The 16,821-nt window shown below is 42.1% G+C and overlaps 1 protein-coding gene across 1 annotated transcript in view; it reads right to left on the bottom strand.

The window, feature by feature from the left end:
- DNAH6 (dynein axonemal heavy chain 6) overlaps nucleotides 1-16,821 on the bottom strand; it is a 371,264-nt gene that overhangs the window by 184,082 nt on the left and 170,361 nt on the right. Inside the window, exons 41-42 of the mRNA XM_075861785.1 lie at nucleotides 12,387-12,518; nucleotides 4,337-4,508 (exon numbers count right to left, since the gene is read on the bottom strand). Coding sequence (XP_075717900.1) covers nucleotides 4,337-4,508; nucleotides 12,387-12,518 — 304 coding nt within the window. The remainder of the gene's footprint in view (nucleotides 1-4,336; nucleotides 4,509-12,386; nucleotides 12,519-16,821) is intronic.

The raw sequence follows: 16,821 nt of genomic DNA, 5'->3' as shown, positions 1-16,821 counted from the left end.
TCAAGTCCAGTGTCCGAGACAACCATACTACTCCTGTCCGGTGTCCTAGCCAAGTCCACTGTCCGAGATGACTGCACTACTCCTGTCTGCTGTAATGTCCATGGCTGCGGGCTGTCAGCTCCAACCTTCCCCTGACAGCCGCAGCCACGAGTCGGCAAGTGCTGGCCCCAGCCTCCTCCTCAGGAGACGCCAGCGCTCGCGTCCACTCACCTCAGCTGGATCCCGCTCTTAAAGGGGCAGGGCGCGCACCGGACCTCGTGGATGAACTTTGACCTGTGTGTACCCTGGACTATAAGAGGGGTCAGCCCCCTAGTTCTATGCCTGAGCGTTGTTGTGTTCCCTAGTTTGTCTATGTGATGGCCTCCTAGTGTGTTTCCTGTTCCAGTCCCTGCCCCTGTACCTATACCTGTTTCCAGTTCCTGTTCCTAGCAATCCATACATTCCTGGTCTAGCACTGAGCTGTGCCAAAGTCGTGCCGTGCTGCATCCACGTCTGACCTGCTTCACCTCGCCTGACGCCCGCCTGCTACCTAGTCCCAGCCGAGCCTGCCCTGCTGCTGTCTGAGTAGCCACAGGTACCTATAGAACTATAGACGCTCACCTGCTCCCTGTTGGCCAGCTGAGAAAATAGTAAAATAATTTAAAAAGCTACTGTATTTAATTTGATATTGCCATAATAGTAACAACCTGAAATTAACATGTCATTTATACCGCACAGTGAACATTGCAAAAACAATTTCCATAAACAAAGCCAGAATTGAGATTATTCTTCCATCCCCTCCCAACAAAAAGTTATTAAAAGTTATATAATATGTGATAGGTTTCCACCAAAATGGTGCCAACTTAACCGGCAAAAAACAAGCCTCCATAAGTCGATGGAAAAATAAAAAAGTTATGGCTTTTGGAATGCAGTGATGAAAAAAATAAAAAACATTTCTGCGTCCTTAACCACTTAACGACCAGGCCTATTTTGGCCTCAATGACCAAGCATTCTATTTTATTTTTCTCATCTTCACATTCCAAGAGTTATAACTTTTATTTTTCCATCAACATAGGCGTATGAGGGCTTGTTTTTTGCGGGAGTTGTGTTTTTCAATGGCACCATTTTTTGGTGCATATATTATATTGATTATCTTTTCTAAACTTTTTTGAGGGAAGGGAACTGAAAAAAACCGCTATTCCTGCATTGTTCTTCGCGTTTTCAATTTACGCCGTTCATTATGCAGCATAAATACCATGTTACCTTTATTCTATGGGTCGGTACGATTACGACGATACCACATATGTTTACGTTTTTTATGTTTTACTACGTTTGCACAATAAAAAACCTTTTAAACCAAAATAATACATTTTTGCATAACTGCATTCCAAGAGCCATAACTGTATTATTTTTCCATTGATATCGCCATATGAGGGCTTGTCTTTTGCAGGACAAGGTGTAGTTTTCATCGGTACTATTTTGGGGTGTATGGGACTTATTAACTTTTATTATATTTTTTTGTTCGGGGAATGCAGAAAAAAACGATTTTGACATTGTTTTTAGCGGGTTTCTTTGTACGGCGTTCACTATACAGTTGAATTAATGTGTTAACTGTATTCTTTGTGTTGTTACGATCGCAGCAATACTATATAAGTGTACTTTTCATGTTTCTTTTTACACTTTTATTAAATAAAACCACTTTTTATGGGAAAAAAATGTTTCTATTTTATTTTTACTGTGTTTTTTTATATTTTTAAAAACTTTAGTTGACTGTTTTTAATAATTTTTTTAAGTCCCACTAGGGGACTTCACCATGCGATCTTCTGATCGCAGATAAAATGATTTGGTATACTTAGTATACCAAAGCATTATTGCCTGTCAGTGTAAAACTGACAGGCAATCTATTAGACCATGCCTCTGGCACGGCCTAATAGGCATACAGCCAGGGCACGCCTGGGGGTCTTTGTTAGACACCCGGCTGCCATGGCAACCCATTGGCGGCCTGAGATCGCATTTGCGGGCCGCCGATGGGCGACAGAGGGAGATCCCTCCCTCTGTCAATAGATTTAAATGCCGCGGTCGCTATTGACTGCGGCATTTAATGGGTTAAACGGCTGAGATTGAAGGTTTCTTCAATCTCGGCAGTTGCAGCAGGAGCCTGGCTGTCAGTCATAGCCGGGCTCCCGCAGCGATCATGCGGGCACAGCTTCTGTGCCCGCATGATCTCCATCACGTACATGCATGTGGGAATGCGCGAACAGGCTGCATTCCCCGACGTGCATGTACGTGAAAATGCGGGAAGGGGTTTTCCCATAATCATTTATCACCTATAAGCCGAATAGGTGATAAACGTCTGATTGTGGGGGTCTAAACGCTGGGACCCCACCGATCCCGAGAAAGGGCGTCCCCGAATGCTTTACGTGAATGGAGCGGTACAGCGCCACCGATCCAATCACTTTCTATGGGGCTGCCAGAGATAGCTGAATATGGGAAAACCGATCTAAGGTCCAAACTAGGCTTCGTCCTTAAAGGCTATCGATACCTCTGACATGGAATTTTTTATATATATATATATATATATATATATATATATATATATATATATATACACACAAACGCAAATGAGCAGCACTCAATGTCCAAAATCCACCATGTGAATGGGTGCAAGCGGGTAATCCTGATCCACGGATTATGAGTATAAAAAGAAGAAATCCCACAGCACACCGGAGTAATCAAAAAGAGTGGTTTATTCAGCCAACACAGTCGCAACGTTTCTGTCCTGCTATGGGACCTTTTTCAAGCATGCTTGAAAAAGGTCCAATAGCAGGACAGAAACGTTGGCTGAATAAACCACTCTTTTTGATTACTCCGGTAATATATATGTTAGTGGTTACCTGGAGTTAAAAAAGTTGCAAAGTTTCTGGATGCAATCTTTATTCCTGCATTCATTTTCAGACCTCCTGATATTCCGTTTCTAAGCTGCTCTAGTTTCAGACTACTCCTGTGGGCATGTCCTCCCAGTAATACATGCTGGATGTGAGGTCTGTGTGTCCATCTTGCTACTGTCTTCACTAGCTCTCATGGATCATCACAGCTTTCTCTCCACACTAGCCAGTGTGATTTTCCCCCCCTGCTTTCCTCCCTATCTACACTCCGATACTGTGTAATCAGTCCTCCCTGAACATTTGGAAACTTTCCCCCCTTTTCACTCTCTGATCTGTCTATACAACCACCTCCCTTACCTGCTGCTATCTCTAACACAGAGAGAAGGGAGGATGGGAGAGCAGTTTTAGTCAGCCCATCAGGAGAAGGTGGACTGACGGTTTTGAGTTAGAAGTAGCAGCACAGCCAGTTATCTACAGACCTGCACAGGCTTTACAGCAGCAAAATGGTAGATATTTTTAATCAAAATTATTAGGAAGCAAATGAACAATAAACAAAAATCAGTGCAAAGGTGTACAAGGTCTTTAAGGAATGAAAGTAAAACAGTTTGTTCTTATTAATTTCTTAATGTATCTTTATAGCAGTCGGAGCTCCATTTTTACTGTACAGAGCTACAAATGCCACCATTAGGCTATGTTCACACAGAGTTTTTTGACGAGTTTTTTGACGCGGAAACCGCGCCAAAAAACTTGGCAAAAACGGCCCGAAAATGCCTCCCGTTGATTTCAATGGGAGGCGGGGCCGGTTTTCTCCCGTGAGCGGTGAAACCGCCTCGTGGGAGAAAGAAGCGACATGCCCTATCTTCGGGCGTCTTCGCCTCTGACCTCCCATTGACTTCAATGGGAGGCAGAGAAAGCGTATTTCGCGGCGTTTTTGACCGTGGCTCTCAATGGCTGTGGGTGAAAAACGCAGCGAAAAACGCTGCGAAAATCGGCGTGCAGGGAGAGGAAAATCTGCCTCAAACTTCCAAACTGAATTTTGAGGCCGAAATTCCGCCTGCAAAAAACTCTGTGTGAACATAGCCTTAGAGGAATCTTACTGCATAGTGTTTATACACTCAACGTAATAATAAGGCAGTATGCAGTAAGCCAGCATGTTATCTTTTCTTTCTATGAATTTGCAGGGAATTTGAAGTTCAGTATCAGTTCTATATCATAAATGCGGAGCTCCAACTTCTATAAAAATTACATGAAGGGAAAGATTCACTTTAAGATTTTTTGGCTATATTTACATAATAGATTTTACTAACAAAGTACAATTCATATTGTTATAATTACTACAGTAAGTATTAATAAACTGTATTTTAACAGCACATTTCATTTAATTATAAATACGAACAAATACATTTATTCAAAGCATTGTAAAGTAGTTTCATTTAAAATCTTCTTTCAATGTTAGTACCAATGTACAGTACCTTGAACGCATTTTGACAAGTCACGTAAGTTAAATACGTAATGGGATTTTGCAGGAGTTGGGAGAAGATCAATGCTCATTCTATGGTAGATTTCCACTGCAGCATCCACTATACTGGTTGAACTCTGCTTTACAGCTGGGGGAAAATCTAGCAAAAACCCGTTTAGGATTGCCTGTGTAACGCAGAAGAGCACAGAGTAACTACCTTTTATCATCCAAACAGAAATTAGAGGTTAGCCTGTTGTTTAACTAAAACATACTGAATAAAGAAGTGTACAGTTTGCACTTTAAAGAATAATGCTATAGGATGGATAAGAATTACACAAATTGAGATATGAAAACTTGTACTGATATGCCAATATTTAAAAAATATAAAATATCCAGTTTTCAAAGTAGAATCCAAAAATCAGGCAGCACTCCAAGGTATAAGCAAGGTAGAAAAAGGTGCTTTATTGGTCCATATACACACGACGTTTCAGCTCAACACAGGAGCCTGTGTTGAGCTGAAACGTCGTGTGTATTTGGACCAATAAAGCACCTTTTTCTACCTTGCTTATACCTTGGAGTGCTTCCTGATTTTTGGATTCTACTACAGCAGGTCTGTTAGCCCTGACCTGGGCAGGTCGGCACCCAACTACGATTTACAAGGCTGTGCGGCTGACATTGTATTCAGTTTTCAAAGTAGATAGATGGATAGATAGATACAGTAGGCACTTTGCATTCCGGTAGGTAGCGTTTTCCTGGCATCCACCAAACCTAGATTCATCCATCAGACTGCCAGATAATAAAATGGGATTCATCACTCCAGCAAATATGTTTCCACTTCTCCAGAGACCAGTGGCGACGTGCCTTATACCACTACAGCTGACACTTGGCATTGTGGATTTTAATCGTAGGCTTGTGGAAAACCATTTCATGAAGCTCCTAATGCAAAGTTCTTGTGCTAATCTCACTGCCAGAGGCAGCTTGGAACTCCTTAGTGACTGATATAGTAGAGGATACGCGACTTATGCACCACACGCTTCAGCTCTAAGCAGCCACACTCTGTGCATTTGCATAATCTAGTGCTTCATAGCTGAGCTGTTGCTACTCCTAGATGTCTCCACTTAACAATAATAGCACTTACAGTTTACCAGAGTAGACCTAGCAGATAAGAGATTGTGGCAAAGGTGGCATCCTATGACAGTGCCACGTTTAAAGGCAGCAGGCATTTTAGTACGACCCATTACTACTACTAATCTAAGGAGATTACATGGCCGTGTGCTTGATTTTTATGTATCTGTTTACGATGGATGTGACTAAAACAGCTGAATTCAATAATTAGAAGGAGTGTCCACATACTTTTGGCCCTATATTATATATACAATGCATTCGGAAAGTTGTCAGACCCTTTAAATTTTTTCCCATTTTGTTATGTTAAGGGCTTGGTGCTAAAATAAAAAAAAATTCAAGTTTTCCCCCATCATTCTGCACTCAATACCTCATAATGACAAAGTAAAAACAGAATGTTCGTAATTATTGCTAATTGATTGGAAAGGAAAAACTAAAATATTGCATTGACATAAGTATTCAGACCCTTTACTCAGTACTTAGTTGAAGCACCTTTGTCAGCGATACCAGCTTCCAGTCTTCTTGGGTATGATGCCACAAGGTTTGTACACCTGAATTTGGGGATTTTCTGCCATTCTTTACTGCAGATCCTCTCAAGCTCTGTCAGGTTGGATAGGGACCGTCGGTGGACAACTATTTTGAGGTCTCTCCAGAGATGTTTGATTGGGTTCAAGTCAGGGCTCTGGCTGGGTCACTCAAGAACATTCACAGAGTTGTCCCTAAGCCACTCCTGTGTTGTCTTGGCTGTGAGCTTAGGGTCATCATCTTGTTGGAAGGTGAACCTTCGGCCCAGTCGGAGGTCCAAAGCACTCTGGATCAGGTTTTCATTAACAATGTGCTTTGCTTCATTCATCTTCCCTCAACCCTGACCAGTCTCCCTGTCCCAACCACTGAAAAACACCCCCACAGCCTGCTGCTGCCACCACCATGCTTCACTGTAGAGATGGTATTGGGTAGGTGATAAGTGCCTGGTTTCCTCCAAACATGACACTTCGAATTGTGGCCAAAAAGTTCAATCTTCGTTTCATCAGACCATAGAATCTTGTTTAACAAAGTCTGAGAGTCCTATAGGTGCTTTTTTTTTTTTTGCCCACAGTGGGGCTTTCATGTCTCTTTTACAACTTTTAATTTTTCATTTTTGCTAAACTTGCAAAAATTTTAAAAATTCTGTTTTCATTTTGTCATTATGGGGAATTGAGTGCAGAATGATGGGGGAAAACGTGATATTTATTTTATCTTTAAATTCCATTAGGAGTATAAATACACTAAAACCTCTTTGAGACATCCATCCAAAAGTAAAAAATAATCTTTAGGGGTGGGGAACCTTTTTTTTTTGCCAAGGGCAATTTGGATATTTATAACATCATTCGCGGGCCATACAAAATGATAAACTTAAAAATTAGCCTGTTATATTTGGTCAAACATTTAATTAACTCAGCCCTAATGTGATGGCTGGAACTGCTTCTCTTTGGTGAGGCGTGTGATGTTAGCCGGTATTGATGATGTTGCTACTGCATCGATCAGTCTGGAGCACAGTCGACTCTTTGCAATGGTACGTTTTGAAAAGAACTGCTCGCAGCACGTTGTTCCGACTTACTTACTTAAAGGGGTTTTCCCATCAGGGACATTTATGACATATCCACTGGATATGTCATAAAAGTCAGATAGACGCGGATCCCACCTCTGGGACCCGCACCTATTCAAAAAAGGTCCCCCTAAACCCTGTTCTACTTCTCTGTGTTCTGGCTGATTTCCGATAATGAAGAAGAAAACAGCGTGTTTCCGTAACTCCCATAGTAGTGAATGGCAGTTACGGAAGCAGCGTAGCATGTGAGTTACGCTGTTTCCGTAATTACCATTCAGTTCTATGGGACTGTTTTCTTATGGTCGGAAATCACAAGCTTCAGCCACAACACAAAGAGGTTGAAAGGGGTTTAGGGGGCCCCGTTCTAGAATTAGATTCTGAGACCCGCACCTATCTGACATTTATCACATATCCTGTTGGATACATCATAAATGTCCTTGATGGGAAAACCCTGACCCTGAAGTCACGTGACCTCACTTCATGCGTTTTGGACAGGTCCTGTGTCTATACTACAGCTACATTTAGGCCTCAGCTAAGTTTCTACATTTTAGGTCAGGAGGAGGAGGAGGGCATATGGCGCCAAGTACTGTCATTCACTACTAGTGAAAGAGGATGCGGCGGTCTGAGTAAAGAGGTCAGTGCGTGCTGGCCAGGAAGTGGACCAATCCAGTCACCTGACCAGAGTCACCTGACCTCACGTCAGGTGACTCAGGTCAGGTGACTGGACTGGTCCACTCTCGGGGCGGCACGCACCGGCCTCCTCACTCAGGGCCACCACTATACGGAGGCAAGCAGGGAATGACACGGCGGCAGCGGCTGTCAGAGTGAGGTCGGTGCGTGCTGTGACGGGAGTGGACCAGTCAAGTGACGTGAGGTCAGGTGACTCAGGTCAGGTGACTGGACTGTGCCGGCCCAGGATTGGTCCAGTCCGGTCACTTGACCTGAGTCACCTGATCTCATGTCTGTGACGTGAGGTCAGATGACTCAGGTCAGGTGACCGGACTGGTCCACTCTTTAGCCGGCACGCACTGACCTCACTCAGACTGCCGCTATACTTGGCTCCGGAGCCAAGTATCGAATGACGCGGCGGCAGCGCGGTCTGAGTGAGTAGAGCCAGACCAATTAATCTCGTGGGCCGGATGTTCCCCACCCCTGTAATGAGTGGCAACATATTAGAGGATCTGGTCTAGCACAAGGGTGATTTTCTCAGAGGTGGGTTTTGGAAAGATTTTGCTTTGCTCTTTTTGTTTATTTGTTTTTGCCTCATCTAGATGTATGATGCTACAATGGATATGACATCTGCAGATACAGATCGAAAAACAGGATGTTCACGGCTCCATCTGTCTGGCTATTAATGCTAAAATATTTTGGTGCAAACAATGAGCAACTCAAGACTGACCATCTGGCTCCAGGTAAACATGGATAGAAAGAGGCACTTGAACTAATATTTCGTTCTCTCAAATCAACTGTAAAGAGTGAATCCGACAAGCTCATTATTCTATATAGCTGATGATGCTACAGTAAACACTCAGTCCTACTGAAATGTATATGATACACTATCATATTGTTGCTCATTTCAGTATACAATGCACATTGAACACTTTACACAACTCTGCATATAAGGTAACCGTTGCAAAAGACGTCTCATCCTAAACCTGTGAGTTGATTACATTACTATATGAGATACGAGCTACAAGGCAATGCAGAATGAAAATTGCCTCTACTATGTACAGTGAAGGAAATAAGTATTTGATCCCTTGTTGATTTTGTAAGTTTGCCCACTGTCAAAGACATGAACAGTCTAGAATTTTTAGGCTAGGTTAATTTTACCAGTGAGAGATAGATTATACAGTGAAGGAAATAAGTATTTGATCCCTTGCTGATTTTGTAAGTTTGCCCACTGTCAAATACATGAGCAGTCTAGAATTTTTAGGCTAGGTTAATTTTACCAGTGAGAGATAGATTATATTTAAAAAAAAACAGAAAATCACATTGTCAAAATTATATATATTTATTTGCATTGTGCACAGAGAAATAAGTATTTGATCCCTTTGGCAAACAAGACTTAATACTTGGTGGCAAAACTCTTTTTGGCAAGCACAGCAGTCAGACGTTATTTGTAGTTGATGATGAGGTTTGCACACATGTTAGATGGAATTTTGGCCCACTCCTCTTTGCAGATCATCTGTAAATCACTAAGATTTCGAGGCTGTCGCTTGGCAACTCGGATCTTGAGCTCCCTCCATAAGTTTTCGATGGGATTAAGGTCTGGAGACTGGCTAGGCAACTCCATGACCTTAATGTGCTTCTTTTTGAGCCACTCCTTTGTTGCCTTTGCTGTATGTTTCAGGTCATTGTCATGCTGGAAGACCCAGCCACGAGCCATTTCTAATGTCCTGGTGGAGGGAAGGAGGTTGTCACTCAGGATTTGACGGTACATGGCTCCATCCATCCACCCATTGATGCGGTGAAGTAGTCCTGTGCCCTTAGCAAAGAAACACGCCCAAAACATAATGTTTCCACCTCCATGCTTGACAGTGGGGACAGTGTTCTTTGGGTCATAGGCAGCATTTCTCTTCCTCCAAACACGGCAAGTTGAGTTAATGCCAAAGAGCTCAATTTTAGTCTCATCTGACCACAGCACCTTCTCCCAATCACTCTCAGAATCATCCAGATGTTCATTTGCAAACTTCAGACAGGCCTGTACATGTGCCTTCTTGAGCAGGGGGACCTTGCGGGCACTGCAGGATTTGAATCCATTACGGCGTAATGTGTTACCAATGGTTTTCTTGGTGACTGTGGTCCCAGCTGCCTTGAGATCATTAACAAGTTCCCCCCGTGTAGTTTTCGGCTGAGCTCTCACCTTCCTCAGGATCAAGGATACCCCACGAGGTGAGATTTTGCATGGAGCCCCAGATCGATGTCGATTGACAGTCATTTTGTACGTCTTCCATTTTCTTACTATTGCACCAACAGTTGTTTCCTTCTCACCCAGCGTCTTACTTATGGTTTTGTAGCCCATTCCAGCCTTGTGCAGGTCTATGATCTTGTTCCTGACATCATTAGAAGGCTCTTTGGTCTTGTCCATGTTGTAGAGGTTAGAGTCAGACTGATTAATTGAGTCTGTGGACAGGAGTCTTTTATACAGGTGACTATGTAAGACAGCTGTCTTTAATGCAGGCACCAAGTTGATTTGGAGCGTGTAACTGGTCTGGAGGAGGCTGAACTCTTAATGGTTGGTAGGGGATCAAATACTTATTTCTCTGTGCACAATGCAAATAAATATATATAATTTTGACAATGTGATTTTCTTTTTTTTTTTTTAGATAATCTATCTCTCACTGGTAAAATTAACTTAGCCTAAAAATTCTAGACTGTTCATGTCTTTGACAGTGGGCAAACTTACAAAATCAGCAAGGGATCAAATACTTATTTCCTTCACTGTATATATAAAAAAAAAAAAAAAAAAAAAAAGAAAATCACATAGTTCAAATTATATATATTTATTTGCATTGTGCACAGAGAAATAAGTATTTGATCCCCTACCAACCATTAAGAGTTCAGCCTCCTCCAGACCAGTTACACGCTCCAAATCAACTTGGTGCTTGCATTAAAGACAGCTGTCTTAAATGGTCACCTGTATAAAAGACTCCTTTCCACAGACTCAATTAATCAGTCTGACTCTAACCTCTACAACATGGGCAAGACCAAAGAGCTTTCTAGATCATAGACCTGCACAAGGCTGGAATGGGCTACAAAACCATAAGTAAGACGCTGGGTGAGAAGGAGACAACTGTTGGTGCAATAGTAAGAAAATGGAAGACATACAAAATGACTGTCAATCGACATCGATCTGGGGCTCCATGCAAAATCTCACCTCGTGGGGTATCCTTGATCCTGAGGAAGGTGAGAGCTCAGCCGAAAACTACACAGGGGGAACTTGTTAATGATCTCAAGGCAGCTGGGATCACAGTCACCAAGAAAACCATTGGTAACACATTACGCCGTAATGGATTAAAATCCTGCAGTGCCCGCAAGGTCCCCCTGCTCAAGAAGGCACATGTACAGGCCTGTCTGAAGTTTGAAAATGAACATCTGGATGATTCTGAGAGTGATTGGGAGAAGGTTCTGTGGTCAGATGAGACTAAAATTGAGCTCTTTGGAATTAACTCAACTCGCCGTGTTTGGAAGAAGAGAAATGCTGCCTATGACCCAAAGAACACCATCCCCACTGTCAAGCATGGAGGTGGAAACATTATGTTTTGGGGGTGTTTCTCTGCTAAGGGCACAGGACTACTTCACCGCATCAATGGGAGAATGGATGGAGCCATGTACCGTCAAATCCTGAGTGACAACCTCCTTCCCTCCACCAGGACATTAAAAATGGCTCGTGGCTGGGTCTTCCAGCACGACAATGACCCGAAACATACAGCCAAGGCAACAAAGGAGTGGCTCAAAAAGAAGCACATTAAGGTCATGGAGTGGGCTAGACAGTCTCCAGACCTTAATCCCATCGAAAACTTATGGAGGGAGCTGAAGATCCGAGTTGCCAAGCGACAGCCTCGAAATCTTAATGATTTACAGATGATCTGCAAAGAGGAGTGGGCCAAAATTCCATCTAACATGTGTGCAAACCTCATCATCAACTACAAAAAACGTCTGACTGCTGTGCTTGCCAACAAGGGTTTTGCCACCAAGTATTAAGTCTTGTTTGCCAAAGGGATCAAATACTTATTTCTCTGTGCACAATGCAAATAAATATATATAATTTTGACAATGTGATTTATTGTTTTTTTTTTTTATATAATCTATCTCTCACTGGTAAAATTAACATAGCCTAAAAATTCTAGACTGTTCATGTCTTTGACAGTGGGCAAACTTACAAAATCAGCAAGGGATCAAATACTTATTTCCTTCACTGTATGTGCATAAAAAAAAATAGATGTATTTTTCATTGCTCCACAATGCAGGCAAAAGTTAACCTTCACATTAAAAAGTTAAATTATTATTGCCTATAGAAAACAATCTATTTTGCACACTTTTTACCATATGACCGCAGTATTTTGATGCGCAATAGGGTGGGGAGGGAATATATATAAGGCTGTAGGACATTTTTAGAAAAAGAAAAATAATAACGTTTTAAGTAAAGGAAATTTTTTATATGTGTGCCGTGAGATTACCCTACATGCACTAGGCAAATTGCCTTTTATGACTCTTCTACTAGAGGTGCTAAGGTTCAGCATAGAATAAAATGTTTTCTCTTTTGAGTTAAGAAAAATCAAATCTTATTGAAGCTTGTCAGAGTACATAAAATTGACGTAACTTCTTTCCTGGTTGTGTTGAAGGAGTCACTGACCTGAAAAATCTGTTTAAGGCTGTGCTCGGAGGGTGTTGGCAGGCACAACATGCTGAAGTGTCGTATAAAGCGCGGAGTTACGGGATTCCGACCCCCACCTGGAGGAGCACAAGCAGCTGCGATAGTTACATCCTGAGGGAGAAGAAAATAACATCATGCACAATTTGAATCACAAAGGACAGTGAGATACAGAACTGAGCTGCCAAAACTATGAAATGATATGCACATTAGAATGTATCCACAAAATGGAAATACAATGTCTTTCAATATCTTTAGCAAAATAACCAGTCTGCGTAACATTGTTTCCAGCTGTGAAACCTATTGACCAGAAAGGGAAATGGATATAAAAAATATATTTTTTTAGATAAAAAAAACATTAAATGGGTCATTATGGGTTACAAGAAGGTAAGGATGCAGACAGAACAAATATTATTATTTTTTTCTAAACAGGTTACAAAACAATTTTGAAAAAAGTATGCTTTTATCCATTATTACAAACCGGGCCACTCTCGTCCATGGATGACCATGCACTCCGTAGTCACTGGACATGGACATTAGGTGACAGATATTCCTATGTCTGTATTATATATATAGCACCACATAACATAACCTGCCTAAATGAACACTTTATGCACTACACATAATACCATATTATTTGCTCTAAAGACATTTAATAAAGAGGTTGTAATCAGAACTATAGAGTGATTCTGTAGTATGTGCTATGGTGAAAGTCCAATAATACCACAGTACTGGCAAAGAAATCCTGTTAAACTTCTTATGATGTTGCTCTTAGTGGAAATGTATAAAATGTATGAAGCAATGGGCAATACGTTCTTATTTACTATAGGAATCATTCAAGCTAGCTACATCTAAGTGTCACGGATCCTAACACCCTAGATCTACTTAGAAATTCCACAAATCTGTCCATCTGTGTCTTCCCACTTCAACATGCAAAAATTGAAGAATTTGAAGCAACTCCGCAAAATAAGAACTCTTGGCATATATAAAGACTCATGTTAGAGTACTATGTTATATTACATTTTTATGATTTTATCAGCCGTTGTATCTCAGGAAACCTTTAAAAGGGTGTGCTTTGTTCTTAATCATGGATATCTATAGCTTGACATGCTAAGCAAGTGTATAACAGTTGAAGACTTTACAGAATAAGGGACTACAATAGTTGGCTGGGAAAATATAGGTAGCCAAGTATTCACAACTGTGAATTGTATGTATTTTTTTTAGCAGGTGAAATGCTGCTCATATACACTTTTAGCAAAACATCTTCAATGACAAGATGGTAGCAATCGCCTTGTTCATGAGGCAAGTGTCAGCAGTAGGATATGTCAGAAAATTGCTCAGCCACTTGTTTTCAATTACTCTGGTTCTGTTCACAAGTCGCAGTCAATTTGCGTTTTTTGACGAGATTTTTGAAACCGCGCAGAAAAAAAAAGCAACATGTCCGTGACATGTCATTGCAGCCTTAAAGAGTGACCGCACACTCACAAAACTTTTGATATCTCATAGAGACATGTGAGAAGTTTTGATTGGTTGGGGTCTATGAGCCCATCTTCAACTGACGAAGAGAGACAATAGCAGCGGAAGGGGCAATGTGCTTGGCTGACCGCTTGTGCCTCTTTGTCTCCCCCACTTCAGTGGGGATCTCGGCACCCAGACCCCACCGATTTAAACTTTTGACATGTCTCTATGACATCAAAAGTTTTGTGAAAGTGTAGTTACTAAGAGGAATTTGTGATAGGAAGCTGAGAAAACTGTGAAACTATACTTTGTAGTCATTTAATAATACATTAGAAAATAGTAAATAATGAATGAAATATGAGATGAGAAATAAAACACTTTAAATTCTCCACTGCAGTCAGGAAAAAAACATAAAAACATATGTCCAGTAGTGGATGTGATAGTTACATTCATTCAAAGAAAAAAAAAAAATTTCACATATAACTCACCTTCCATTTAAGATTACTTGTCAGAGTCAACACAATTTTTCAAATATAAAATGTGTCTGAGTTCTATAACGGATATTGATACAGAACAAAACCTTGTCACTTGTCAGTGTCAATAGAATCATCCAATTTCAATTGATACCAGACTGGGACATATTAATTTAACCCTCATCACTGTTGCTTGTCAAGTCTTTTATTGATTCCTGAATGACATCTGGCCTCCTAAATTTCTACATCAATTCTCTACCTTACTGGTCATATTTACTCTAGGACGAATGTCATTTCTGGTCCCTCTCCTTCTTAGGACCTACACAATCCCCACACTCCCTACCTTTAACCCTTGCTGTTCTTCTTACCATGGTCAACCATTTATCTCTGCTAGTTAAAGACAGGTAAATGTTTAAAGGATAAGTGCACCTTTGCAACCATGTTTTATATAGTTACAGAAAGTATCATGCATGGGTCCTATTAGTTTTCTTTTTAAATTCTTTATGTAAGGTTTTATAAACTATAACCTAACAAGTCCTGGTATGAGCAAGGATAAGCAAGGGACAAAAATGGGAAAGGAGAAATAAACAGAGAAAAAAAATAACGGAAACAGTGTTTCAGGAAATGAAAAAAAGACGTATATAATAATGTAACAACAAAATATCCGGACTATGCTAAAAGAAAATGTATTTCAATCAATGCACATAAACCGTAAGAAGAGAAAAAAAGAGGGGGTTAAGGAAAGCCCTAATCTATGTACTGGGTAATCTAAGAGGAGGGAGAAAGAGAGGGGAAGGGGAGAAAAAGGGGTAAGAAAAGAAGGGACACTCAGGTACTCAGAAACATAAATCGAAATAGTTCAATGTTCGAATGTTCAAAGAGGCAAAAATAATTAATCGTGAAGAGAGAATAGACCTATTGTAATGACCGGGGGGTAGGGAAACGGACAAGTGAGCCCTAATCTACCCGCCACTCTGTCCCTGCCTACTTGCAACGACCCGCCCTAGACGACGGGGTACAACTGGGCGGCGGTCCCTGCACTCAGTAAGTGCATGACAAACATACAAGGGAATACAAGCAAGGGAAAGGGGCAGTTGCCCACGGCAACACCGTGAGCAACCAGAGTGGTGAACGAGCCGAGTCAAGCCAGGAGTGTGCGAGGTACCAAACGAAGAGCAGAAGAGTAGTCAGTAAGCCAGGGTCTGTATGGAGCAGGAACAAAATAGAAGGAGCTGTAGCTGGGCCAGGAAACGACACGAAAAAGAATAACAAGCAAGGAGGAACAGGAAATGCAGGTATAAATAGACAGAGGGCGGGAGCTAGCTGAGTCTGGCCAGGCTGCGATAGGCTCTCTCACTCCTAAGCCTGCCAGCCTGAGTGGTGGAAGCTGGAGTCAGTCTCAGGGATGTAGATTCAGGTGCTGACTGATTAATTAAGGGAGTTAACCCCGAAGCTGTGCCTGGCAGATCCTTTACAGTACCCCCCCTTTTATGAGGGGCCACCGGACCCTTTCTAAGTGGACCTGGCTTACTGGGGAAACGCAGGTGGAACCTCCTGACCAATACCCCAGCGTGAACATCCCGGGCGGGTACCCAAGTCCTCTCCTCGGGCCCGTAACCTCTCCAATGGACCAGGTACTGGAGGGAGCCTTGGACCATCTTGCTGTCCACAATCCTGGCCACCTCGAATTCCACCCCCTCAGGGGTGAGGACGGGAACAGGAGGTCTCCTCGAGGAAGCCAAGGACGGGGAGCAGCGTTTAAGGAGGGAGGCATGAAACACGTCGTGTATACGAAAATACGGGGGTAACTCCAGCCGGAAGGAGACAGGATTGAGGACCTCAATGACCTTATACGGCCCAATAAACCGGGGAGCAAACTTCTTGGACGGAACCTTGAGACGCAAGTTCCTAGACGACAACCACACCAGATCCCCGACCATAAACAGGGGGTTAGCAGAACATTTTCTATCAGCCTGAGTTTTTTGTACGCTCTGGGACGCCTCTAGGTTCTTCTGAACCTGGGCCCAGACTGTGCACAGTTCCCGATGAACGACCTCTACCTCGGGATTGTTGGAACTACCAGGTGAAACAGAGGAGAACCGTGGATTAAACCCAAAATTACAGAAAAAGGGAGAGACCCCTGACGAGTTACTGACCCGGTTATTAAGGGAAAATTCGGCGAGGGGAATGAATGAGACCCAATCATATTGACAGTCAGAGACAAAACACCTTAAGTATTGTTCTAGAGATTGATTAGTCCTCTCCGTTTGACCATTGGTTTCAGGATGGAAGGCAGAGGAGAAGGACAGATCTCCAAAACAATGAAACAAATTGTACCCCTCTGTCCGAAACAATATTGACAGGGACCCCATGGAAACGCAGGATGTGTTTGACAAACAAGGTAGCCAACGTCTTGGCATTGGGTAGTTTCTTGAGGGGCACAAAGTGGCACATCTTACTGAAGCGGTCTACCACCACCCACACCA

The sequence above is a fragment of the Rhinoderma darwinii genome, chromosome 1, assembly GCF_050947455.1.
Source record: "Rhinoderma darwinii isolate aRhiDar2 chromosome 1, aRhiDar2.hap1, whole genome shotgun sequence".
NCBI classification, from domain to species: domain Eukaryota; kingdom Metazoa; phylum Chordata; class Amphibia; order Anura; family Rhinodermatidae; genus Rhinoderma; species Rhinoderma darwinii.
This window is presented reverse-complemented; position numbering and strand designations above follow the sequence as displayed.